At 44.0% G+C, this 13,086-nt stretch overlaps 1 protein-coding gene across 1 annotated transcript in view; it reads left to right on the top strand.

Annotated features, from left to right (window-relative positions):
• Positions 1-13,086, top strand: part of LOC144821717 (uncharacterized) — a 714,421-nt gene that overhangs the window by 691,733 nt on the left and 9,602 nt on the right. Inside the window, exon 29 of the mRNA XM_078678931.1 lies at positions 9,728-9,822. Coding sequence (XP_078535057.1) covers positions 9,728-9,822 — 95 coding nt within the window. The remainder of the gene's footprint in view (positions 1-9,727; positions 9,823-13,086) is intronic.

The raw sequence follows: 13,086 nt of genomic DNA, 5'->3' as shown, positions 1-13,086 counted from the left end.
AATAAGTGCAGAACAGTCCAAGACAGGAACAGGGGAATTACATTACTGAGACAGGAAAGTTAAATATGGAGGTCGTATTGGACAGTATAAGCGGTGGCAAGAAATCTAATGCCACTGAATTGTAATTTATCATTTGGGGCATTCCATATCAGCTTTTTGCGAACTGTCAAATATATTATGTTTGCCTATGTAATAGTGACTTTTTCCCCATTAAAACTGATTATTTTAGTTGGTTTGCATGCTCGCTTCGGACACAATCCGAAAATATCTATTTGGGTACTTGAAGTGGGTATCAAAAGGCTTTTCAAAATATGTTTCATAGGGCATTGACGTTTGGAGAAATTTTAATATCCACGGGGTCCGGTAGAGGGAGACGCTAGGTGCTGAACGGGTGACAGGCGTTGCGGGCGGTGTGCCATTGTCGCCTCAACCCCCTCCCCCCCCCCCCCGAGACCCATGAGGTGTGGATCTTGTAAATAACAAACTGTACAGGTAGCTCTAATTTGAAGCTATCCCATCACTTATGGTTTTTTTTTTTGTTTTTTTGCACTTATTATTCTGCACTTGCTTTTAACTTTCACGTCCTCTGGAAAGGGTGGGCCTTAGCGTGCCTATACCACCGAGGTACACTAACTTACGGTCCTGACGAAAGCCCAGTAAAAAACATATATATGGGCAGAAACATGTTGACCCCACTTTAAGTGGAAACCACCTAGTCATTAACTGGTAGTTTTCCCACACATATTTTATATATGTCAAACTGACCATTGAATAAAGTTTTTGTATGGTACAGTTCCTGACATTTTTAATTCACATTTCTTTTGACACCATTGCCACAAAGAACCAGCTCTGCAGTAATCTGACGTTGTAGCACACCAGGGAGGCATTCGGCTTCTCCTGGTGGGCCCGATGATGAAGCATGTCACCACCCAGGGTGGTGAGTGAGGGCTTCCTGAAAAATCCCCACTGATTTCCAGTGTGACTCATTCTGGGTGATTCTCTGTGTCTAGTGCTTATACACTTATTCTTTACGACACTCTTTAGTTGTTTAACAAAAGAAATTTTAATAACGACAAGTACAAATTGAAGCTTGTATCGAGATAACCTCATGCATGACCATGTAAATAGTGAATTACTGGGTCATACGTGTTCAGGGAATGCACCTCTATGGTGTTTTTGATTATTATTACCAACAAAGAGAGGTGGCATTGCAATTCTATGAGTGTGTATGAGAAAGAAGGAAGGAGCATCCTGCATTCCAGAAAAAAGATCTTTGTATCATAGAAAAGATTATGTTGATGTTAAAAGCAGACTTTCTAAAAAAATGGCCACTACAAAAGCGACAGAACTAGTCAGTCTGATCTCACCATTGGCTTCCCAGAGAGGACCGCTGCATATAGAATAGAGTCTAAGGGCCGTGTGTAACAAAAAAGAGTTTTGCGATTCTCAAATTGCGATTTTTAGCGAATCGCAATATGAGAATCGCAAAATGCAATGCATGTAGGATTTGCTAAAAGTTTTGCAAATCCTATATATTCCTTATTTGCGAATCGCAAATTGAGATTCGCAATTACTGAATACCTTCCCATTCATTCCTATGGGCTAGGAGGCCCATATGAATGAATGGGAAGACATTCTCAATTTGCGATTACCAATTAGAGAATCAAAAATTGAGAATGCAATATCAAGGTTGCAAGGGTGCCGAAAGGACACCCTGTTGCACCCTTGAAATATGCTTGTGTGCACATTTTGCGCACATACATGCCCTCAGGGCATGTATGTGCGACATATGGCACTTTTAAAAAATCAAAAAAGTACTTTTTTTAAACAAAATCGCAAATTAAGTTGGTGGTAATTTGCAATTCCTTAAGGCCAAATAGCAAATCTCTGGTGCTTCCAGAATTGCATTTAAGGAATTGCTATTTGCAAGTTCTTAATTTCATTTGCAAAATAGAGAATCGCAAATTTTGCAATTCCCTATTTATTTTGCGATGGCCTTTTGGGATGATACATCCCAAAAGGCTTTATACAATTCACAAACGGGCCGATTCTGATTAACTGCCCATTTGCAAACGGGAAAAAGGCTTGATAGATATATGGCCCTAAAAAGTGCGTTTGTCTGAGGTAGATAGTTAGTTTAATTTGATGTAACAATAGAATGTGTTCCCACAGAAGACCACTTGATGTCACTCTTGTATTTCTGTTGGAAAAGAAACACACCTCGCTGCTTTCGGTACAGTGCTTTTATGTCAGACGTTCAGAAAGAAACATTCTAATATATATATTTAACTCCAGTTGGTATTAGACTAACAAGTGTTGTATTCATCTAAGTACACAAGGCACAAGTTAACAAGGCAGGCCAACGAAACATTAACGTGGAGCACTTACAAGCCCCTTGCAGCTGGGAGCAGGCGAGTTGGGAGGGAACCAAGCTGTGTAAGGGATGCAGGGGCATATTATCAAGGGGCTTTATCTCCGCTTTTTTGGCTTTAAAAGCCAAGAAAGCAGAGATAAAATTATCTCCCTATTACCAAGCTGTCGCTAACACCAGTTAGCGACAGCTAATAGGAGATAGTGACCATCTTGGGCCCCGCTTTGCATGTCAGTGATATTTATCACTAACAGGGGCGGTGGGTGAGATTAGAAAGTGGTGGGGCGCAAAGTGATTTGCATACAGCACCGTAGCGAGCGAGCGCAGCGAGCGAGCCCGAACTCCCAAAGGGGGGTTTAGGGGGATAACCCCCCCAAGAAAATTTTGAAAAAAAAAGAAGAAAAATCGTGCATTTTCAAGCAAATTTGAGAAAGCAGGAAGGTTAATAAAGCAATTGTGAAAGTGCAGTTATTACATTAATAGATGGCATAACATAGGTAGCTGCTTATTCAGTATAACCACAGAGCTTCATACATTCCGTCCTATTATGCTCAGACTGAATCTGGTCACCAGGCCAACTGGCTCACTTTCAAGAACAGGACCGTATTCAAACCACTTAAATGGACATACAAATCAGCAAATGACATGGCATTCAACCTACTCTCTGACACCCTACCATGCTACACACCAACTTGGAACTTTAGATTCACCAATCACAACTTTCAAATCAGCAAATGACACGGCTCCCAACACCCTCTCTGACACTCTACCATACTACACACCAGATCAGAACCTTAGATCCACCAATCACAACCTTCAAACAACACCAAAGCCACCATGTTTGCCTCCTAGTTCTGGGACTTTTACATCTCTGTCCTTCTACACCGAAACTCCACATCACCCAATATGTGGCCCATCCAATCTCTGCAGGAATTTCAGATGGCATTGAAAAGACATGTGCTTCAAGGAAAAAGCACAGCGGCATGGCGGATGTCGGCAATGGCATTTAAAGAACGTGCAATACAAAATAACGTTATATGGGCAAACATTTTTGTTGTTTTCCCCAAACATTTTTTATTAAGTAAATAGAACACTATGAGCGATCCGTACAGGAGAGCTGCATAATTGTGACCAATTGACTACAATCAACAATCCAGGGGAGAGGATGTAGCCTTACGGCTAGAGCGGTCGGCTTTGAAGCTGGGTAACCTGGTTAGACTCTCAGCAACAACACTCTACATCCTGTGATTCAGGGCAAATCACTTAATCTCCCCGTGCCTACCAATAAAAAAATGAAGGTGTTCATCTATAACGAAACTGGTGCTCATGTAAAGCGCTCTGATACCCGATGTCTCAGGTCTAGTTCGCGCTATATAAAACTCAAAAAAGAAAAAATCTGAACTTCAAGGTCTGCTTAGCCATACAATATGACTATTCAATGATCAAATTATACAGGTTCTACACACGGTCACTGCGAGGAACCTATGAAGCAATGACTGATGACTCATATGCCTTCCCCATAGGCCTATACACCCAGGAAGCAGCACGTGACTCTTCTGTAGCAACTCTGCGAGTCACTCTTGTGGAATGCTCAAGAGGAACTGACCCTTTTCTAAGCGGAACAGCTTTGAAAAACCGGAAAGAGAATGAGCTTTACTCCGTAATGCTAGGAGTGTTGTCTTTATATCTTTGGCACCTCACCTGTTCTAGGGCCCTCCGGTACGCATGCTTGAGCCTGGAACTTCCCATTATCAGAATAAGTGAGTGGATGTGGTTGTCTGCTTGTTGGTCTCTGGTGTTTGTGGCTGTGTGCATGTGTGAGTATGGTTGAGTTTACATGTGCTGGTGTTTGTGGCTGTTTGCATGTATGAGCAGGTTTGCGTTTACATGTGCTGGTGTTTTTGGCTGTTTACATGTGTGAGTATGTTTGAGTTTACATGTGTTTGGGAAATAATTACAATCAATGCAATGAACTCCCCACTGTATTTATGTCCTGAGTAATTTGCCACAGACTCCTGTGCACTGAGATATCTACACAACAATATTAACCTCCTCCCTGCAGCTAGGCAACATGCAAAAATGCAATTTCATAAAAACTCATACTTACAGGCCGTGGAGATAGCATTTATACCAGATAAAAGCCAGCCACTCTGTTTCTATTAATGTCAGATTTCTGCATCCGTTATCTCTCTAGAGGAACCATGACCAAGGCTGAGAGGTAAAGTGGGCGTAAAATTAGACTTTAAATTTGCTTTTGAAGTGAGATGAAATCCAAATATTGGCAAAGCGAATGTGTTTGACTTTTATAGTAAATACAGATACACACCATCCAAGCACATGTTGACTCGACATAGATGATACATGCATGTAAACATCCATGCACTCTCAGACTAACACACCTACAGTACCACATGCATACATACCACCGGGCAGACCCCCATGCCGACAGAACCACAGACCCCAGGCAAACAGAACAAGAGACCCCCCCCCACACACAGAACAACAGACCCCCATGCACACAGAACAACATACCCCCCCAGGCACACAGAACAACAGACCCCCCCAGGCACACAGAACAACAGACCCCCAGACACACAGAACAACAGACCCCCAGGCACACAGAACAACAGACCCCCATGCACACAGAACAACAGACCCCCATGCACACAAAACAACAGACCCCCAGGGACACAGAACAACCGCCCCCCCTGGCACAGAGAACAACCGGCCCCCTGGTACACAGAGAACAACCGGCCCTCTGGTACACAGAACAACAGACCACCCCAGGCACACAGACCAACCGGCCCCCAGGCACACAGAACAACAGACCGCCCCAGGCACACAGAACAAGAGACCCCCAGGAACACAGAACAAGAGACCCCCAGGAACACAGAACAGACCCCCCACACACAGAACAACAGACCCCCCACACACACAGAACAACACACCCCCATACACACAGAACAACACACCCCCATACACACAGAACAACACACCCCCATACACACAGAACCAACACACCCCCATACACACAGAACAACAGACCCCCAGGCACACAGAACAACAGACCCCCAGGCACACAGAGAAACAGACCCCCAGGCACACAGAAAAACAGACCCCCGGGCACACAGAAAAACAGACCCCCAGGCACACAGAAAAACAGACCCCCAGGCACACAGACCAACAGACCCCCAGGCACCAAGTTCCCTATTTCTATTGAGCAGCAGTTCATGTTAGTAAACGGAACGCGTGTCACGTCGAATCGGACAGCTGGAGAAAAACAGATCGGGTGTGCCCTCAGTCCTGGTGACAAGGCCACACATTAGTGTTTCTGTGTTATTCATCAGGACAGCGACATGTGGCACACATGACATATCACACCCAGTGTCTACATACTGCTAGCACTGGAACGTGTCTATAGATTAAGGTTGTACAATAAAGCTTTTGTTCTAAAAACAAACAAAAAACGGGCAAGACAGATTACTTTTGCAGTTTTGTACAAAGCGAACTCTTCCCGAAGGTATTGGAGAGTTTTACATTACAGACAAACAAATTCATTTTTGATAGGCGCGGAGAGATTTATTAAGTGGTGTACCCAGAATGGCATGAGGTTGAGCCAAGGTCGAGAATCGAACCTTGGTTCGGTGCCTGGACAGCTTCCAGCAGCTCATGAGGCACTCGGTGAAGAGGCCTGCCCTACCTCATCACCCATCCTTCCTCCTCGCACTCCACCACATCCACCCCATCCCCACAGCACCACCCCCAACACACCCAACTGCTCTCTGCTCTGCAGCTGAACCTTCAGTGCACAATGGAAATCTAATAACATTCTTGGCGCCTTCGACCCCCAACCGAAAACTGATGGAATAAAGCAGCCTCACAGCTAACCCCTCATTGCAATTATGGCATTAAACAAGTTCAGCCTGAAAAGATGAGGCTGACGAATACTTCTGCAAACAGGCTGAAACCTTAGCCCAAGCAATGCTCATTAATAATGCATCCCATTTCATACACACACAAGGCACTTAAAATTACCTTTATATCCGTTTCAATCATGCAAATGGCCTCGGATTCACTGCCCCCACCTTGTTTATTAAAGCAAACCAATATGCAATATGAAAAGCTCAAATCTTTTAAAGCAATAACGTAAAAACACTCACAAGTTAAAACAAGTTCATGTTCTGTATTCCCACGAGTGAAATACAGCTCTTTATTGTTCTATCAGGATTCCTTCTTCAAAAACATTGCCTTCATTTTTGAAATGCAAACAATATTGTTTGAAGACAAACTGCAGTGGTCCGTTTGTTTCAGCAACATTCCCACACAAAAGAACTGCGTCCTGGGCCGCAAGAGGATTTTACGAGCATGGAAAACACAAGGCGAGTAGAAGGAACATGACAACGGCGCGCTAACGATGGCATTTCCAAAGGTTTGTGTCGTTTTATTCCATGCTCCCACAGTCGAATCGGGCTCAGCTCCCATAGACGGGTTTACTGGGAATCCTTTTCCACAAAGCATTTGGCAAGGGAAATCTAGATCAGATAATGACTGCAAAGGGGGACGACAACATTCGAGCTAGAGGAGGCGTCACTTCCTCCTCCTTGCTGGAAACTAAAGCTGACTTCAATACAAACATTTGAGATAGTTAGTACAGGCCCCTTTTCACCTGTTTAAAAGAATTATTCACCTCAACAAAGAAATACAAAGCAGGAATCGTGAAGTTTTAAAAAGCTTAATTCTACAAAGTGCATTTTGTACCTTCGTAAAGTTTAGACGATATATTTTGTAAAGATCAAGCGTACCTTTTTTATTCCCCTGTTAATATACTTCATTTTCTTTGTGCTGAGTCTTAATTGATGTTTGCTGCGCAGACACAGGTGTGGGTCTTGTAGCATAAAAAGCAAGCATTCCGATAAAATGAGTAGAGAAGAGAAAATGAACTTACGGGCCAAAGCAGATTAAGCGTGGCGCTTACAAAAGCTGGGCCGTCTTCCCTCGCGCAGCTCAGCGCTCACCTGTCCAGCCCCAAGTGAATCCACAGGGCCAGCTGCGGAGATGCCAATGAGGCTTTAATTATTGATGTCTTGGGGGAAAGCGCCCTGCATTGGCACAGATAAACCTGTAAAAGTCAGGCGTTCGTGCGCATTGTGAAACGCAAACAGGGAGGCAGGGGCAGCCTCGGTGCGCCGGGGCCTGAATATTCTTTCCTCGCATTAACTGCTCTCAACTTGCTGGCGCGAGCACGGGCACTGACGCGGGTCGATGCTAGTTCCGGGCTAAATGCCCGCCTTTACTCCTGTGACACCTTCCGAGCGGTGGTAGGACTAGCCAATCCTGGCGCTGGGGGGGGCACATTTACCACTCGCCCTTTTTTTAACGTGTTTTCAGCGGCGGCGCCTGTAAGAAGCAGCACCCCTCTCTATGGGGAAAGTCTAGCGCGCATGCTCGGGCAAGGTGGCACCTCACCTTGTCATGCCCAGTACTGCTGCAGCTGAGTGAGGACTGTCACTCAAGCTGCAGCAGCCCAGCCAGCCCCACCCCCTGCGCACTTCCCACTCCCGGCCGGTAGCGCTGATAACACAGTCACACAGAGGTAATTATTGCCGCAAATACCACGGTGCGTCCATGTGGCTTAGTGGGGCTACGCCCCTACGCCCCAATGGACGCACCGCTGCTGATCACTAATGACATGCAAAGTGGGCGTGCCAAGATGTTAGCGACTGAAAACAGTCGCTAACATCGCTATCTCCTATTACCAACTTTTGGAGATATTCGCGCTAAGCGCGAATATCTCCAAAAGCTAACACTTGCCCAGGAGCAGTTCTTAGCCATGTTATCCAATGGGAGGTGGATAACATGGCTAAGAGCATTTGCTCGATAATGCATGAATATCGCTGACTTTTCAGCGATATTCATGCATTGCGGCCGTTTTTTACCGCATTTGCGATAAACCTGGCTAATAGCAAGGTTTATCTGCGATAAAAATCGCCGATTTGCGGCGATAATTTTTGTCTCTAAATAAGTTAGAGACAAAAATTATCTCTATTGGTTGGTAATATGCCCCGCAATGCCCATACTGGAGGAGGAAGGGGAGACCATCACACGCTGTACAGTGTGATGGCCAAACAGAATGTTCTCTGAGTGAAATTGTCAGAAAGAGCGCTAAGGACACAAAGGAGGGACATTTACAGAAATGCACCTATAACAAGTCAGCATTTCAGTGGGTCTACCAGAGCCCATAGAAGAGGATAGAACAGGTCGATCGAAGTTCGAACTAAAAATCCAAGATGTGGCATCACTCTTGGTTCAGGGACTTACTTACAGGGGGATTTTTAAGGCCTGTTGTTAGCTAAGATCTTTTGATTTTATTACAGTTTTATGTATATATGCTTACTTATATGGGCTTCAGCCAACCCTCTCCATTACGTCTGTTACATGGTCATTCACATTTTTCTTCCCCCCAGTACAGCATAGGGGAATGGATCAGCCCCCTTCAACCATTGGCGAACTTCATTGTGAGTGATGGCATTCTGCCCTTTCACAGTAATTGCTTCCACACTTAAAGAACTTCCCTTAAGTGCTAGGGAGTGTTATGGCAAGGTGTGCTTTTTGAGTCCGCAGAATTATATATTTGCTTTCAGCCAGTGTTTTTTTTTTATTCAGATTGACGAGGGCCTGGCAGCTTCCCAACAATAAACTTTGGCAAAAACCATGACAAAACGAAACAAGCACTGACACGGCTAAATGGCTGGAGGCAAATGCCAGACATATTGGCTGTGCCAATGCCAGTTTTGTTTTTTACGCGCGACTTACAAAAATCCCTTCATACACTCAAGATTTGACTGAATGTTGAGATTCTGATCTAACTGTACATAAATAGTTGGCAAGGATTGTAGAGTTCGACCTTAAGCGTGCGACCTTAAGGTATCTGAACATCAGTTCCAAGGTGGAGGGAAAAGAAAATGGCTATTGAAAAGAAACAATCATGGCTAATAATATGTTACCCCAAAAACATGATGTACACAATCAGTTTGTATTAGAAATTCTGTAGCCATAATTCCAATAACATTTATATACATATGTTCTTAAGAAGGAAGAAAGTTCACATCCAGTCATGAGGTCTCCAGGGAATGGATGAATTATTCTGAGTTGAACACTGTAATGCCGCATGCTCATCCCAAATCAGCTTTTTTCAGCCGTGATCATACTTTGGGTGGTCAACACAACTTTTTTATTGTACTTTTAGTAAAAGTTCAATTCATTTTGGCCTTCTTGTGAAGCATTTTGTAGAATTAAATTATAACTGCAATATTTAGATAAGAGCAGCATTACTGAAAAATGAATCTGTATTCTCAGGTCAAAAAGAGATTGAAGAAGGAGCCAAATGTGTGCTGCATGGCAATTACTGATGATGCCAGTCGGATTGTTTTCGGTATCATGATGATAAACAAGTAAGACAACTTTTAAGAAATACTTTGTCAGTGGATACTACATTAAAACCATAACCTGTTAAACGTGGGATGGGAAGCGGGTTTTTCACAAATGCGTCTGATCCGATTAGAGCAGGATGTCCCAGCAGATAATCCACTCAAGTGGTGGCCAGATATAAAAAAATTATTTCTGTATTAAATTATTTCAATAATTAATGTTTGTGTAGCAAATGGGTACCCCAATTTAGCCCTCCAGTATTGTAAGTTTTTGACTATCCAGTTTTTGAACTTTTGCTGTGAATGAGCCTCAATAACGGAGTCTCACTAACTGTAAGTTCAAATTAATTTGACTGAGCATGCTAGCCACCAGTGTAAACCTATAAGATACCTATAAGTTAAGGCCAGTGCTGCACAGCTTGGGTAAGAGGCACTAGGCTGGTTACAGGTGAACATGTGAGCACATGTGTATGGGCTGCACAAATGAGACTACTGTTGTGTGCAGTCTGGTAATTGCGTATAGGTAGCCTGTCACATAAGGACTCTGCAAGGATTGGTACTGACCTGTGGTAGGCCTTATAATATGAGTGGGCATTCATAATGTAGGTCTGTAGTGCTTACTGGAAAATCTGTGGTGCTTCACTGTATTATGCATTAAGGACAAAAACCGCCCTAAGGTGCGGTTTTGTGCTACTTAGTTATACAGAGTCCAACAAGGGTTAATACTGGGATAAAACATGTGTCTGGAGTGTGAATTTCCATTCCCAAACCTTCCACATTTACACTTTATGGGACTTCAAGATTTGTCATATTTCACTGACTCAGCTCATAATCAGATTCCAGGTCTTTGTTCACTGCTGCCCCCCACTGGGCCCAGTTAATTGCACTGCTTCCCATCAAAGGCATCCCACATAAACATGCAATTAACAGTGATTGACCCAATTTCTGGTGAAGGAAGGGGTGAGGATGATATCTGCATCTGATAATTAGCTTATCACACTGAACCTGGGCAGGGACAGCCCATGCGCACTGTAACAAAGGACTAAGCCAAGATCTCTGGCGCCAACAGCGCAGGTGCTCACCTTTGAGGTTTCAGTGGGAAGGGATCAGGCAGCTGTGTCAGCTTGGGCAGAGCTAAGGCTGCAATAGAATGATGTGTAAGAGGGTTGGGACAAGGGTGGAGAGATAATGTGGCATCCTAGAATTGGCCAGGAGTGCCTCGTGTCTATAACATTCCAACCCAGCTTAGAAACTGCTGTCAAAGATGAAGAAAATTGGTTGAATAGGGCCAAAGATACGGAGCCTTAAAGATTTGCGTTTTTAACCGACGAAAACGAGAAACCCAGTGCATGGCACACCACTGATTCCTTCCAAATTACCCCCAGGCTGGGTCAGCGCATGTGGTTTATTTTTTTATTCTATTAGGGGAGGGGGCGTTTTGGGGACCCCTTCCCAAATTCACAATACCCCCAAGCACCCCCATCTCCCTCGGGCCCAGCACAATGACGATGGGTCCCAGAGCCCAGAACAAAGAGAAAGACCCAGCCTTGCTCCTGCCATGAACGTAGAAAGGCTTATACCACCCAGCTGGAGCACAAAGTGATGTTGCGGACTCATGTACGGTCCCAGAGGATGGTGGCTGTGCGTGGAGAGCCGGTTAGGTAATGGGGGCATTGTAGCTCCCAGGTGGCCCCCAATGAGCCCCTGAATCCATGGATGCCGCGGGTGGGACTGGTGCGGTGCACCTACAAATAAAAGAAACCAAATTCACAGAAGGCCACCAAGCAGAAAAGAAGAGAGCGGGTAAACCAACTCATACATTTTATTCAAGAAACCGGGCAAAAGAGTGCTCCATAATGGGCTAAATTGCCTATTTGTTTTACTCGTGGTGCACCAAGGAGGAGCATGGACACCACCAACAGTCTACCAATCTGTTGTGGAGGGATGCAGAAGGTGCAGCAGTCCCGCATTGCCCCTACTAATTTGCCCTGAGTCTCAGAAGGTCTTGAATTTTTGACTCCCTGGAAAAGTTTCTTATTGATTCAAGCACTCCCTGAGCTGTAGCCGATGCTCCCAGGCTCTGGAGTCCAGTGGCCCCTTGTGGCTGGTCCTATGGCTGCATATTGCAGGCCTGTAGAATGTAAATAAAGACTGGAACACTTATCAATAAAAAAATGCTTTTTGCTTATACTAGTTACTCGGAGCAAAGTTGACATTTATACTGAGTAATTTTCTTTTATTTATTTATTTATTTATTTATTTATTTTTTATTATTATTTTCCAACAACATACACATATACATTTAACATTCATGACATTTCGCTGTTAACTTTGGTATCTATGAATTACATAAAAAGCGTAATGCTAATATTGTTCCCATTAATTCCAATAGCGATGCATTGACAAAGTTTACTATGTGGTTATTGTTATCATTGCCGTGACACTTTGACAAAGCACGTAGGCCTGCCTTATATACAATGAAACCTTGCTTATCTTGTGAATGTTGCTTCTAGTATCAGTGGGGTATTCACAGCCCACTCTGTGTATTGTGATATGAAGCTCTCAGCAAAGCAGGGGTTAGCTTGGTCAGCAAGATTGGGGGTGTGTGTGCTTCATTCAGATTTTCCAACAACTACGCTGGCATATAATGTGAAATACAACCTTTAGGTGCATGAGAGGGGCCTAAAGTGAAGTGGAAAGGGAGAAGAATGCAGGTTGGTAGGAGCACTAAGTGAGAGAAAAGACAACATTTTCGTGAACTTTCAAAACAGAGAGGGAGTGTGTGTGAATTTTTGTCTGTGCGTATGTAACAATTCCTCGTGAAATCCTACAGATGCCTTCCCATACCCGACTGAAAGCACCTGTACCCAACTATTTATCAAAAGATACATATCTTGGGGGCGTGTAACACCCCAAGCACCCCCCCCCCCCGAAGCTATGCCTAAAGGTATTTCCATCTATCTGATGCACATATTTGTAACTTAATGTGTAGCATTTTGTAAAGTGTGTAAGAAGAGTACTTCCTCTTTAAAAGAAAAAGCACTGTAGTGCAATGATGTTTTAAGTGTGTCATGCCAGTGAATTGGGATTGATAGCCCACACCACCTCCCCTGAGTAGGCCTTGGGCTGCTCTGCTTTGCTACCCTAAAAAAGTCAAGTGCAACAATGGGGTTCTTGGTTTCCAGTAAAAAATACAATTGCGGCCTCACTTGTGAAGGACTCACATGTTTCGCAACTGAGATCCCAATTTCTTACCGTTTGTATATATTCTAGAATATAATATTAAGT

This window comes from Lissotriton helveticus, chromosome 2_2 (genome assembly GCF_964261635.1).
Source record: "Lissotriton helveticus chromosome 2_2, aLisHel1.1, whole genome shotgun sequence".
NCBI classification, from domain to species: Eukaryota; Metazoa; Chordata; class Amphibia; order Caudata; family Salamandridae; genus Lissotriton; species Lissotriton helveticus.
This window is presented reverse-complemented; position numbering and strand designations above follow the sequence as displayed.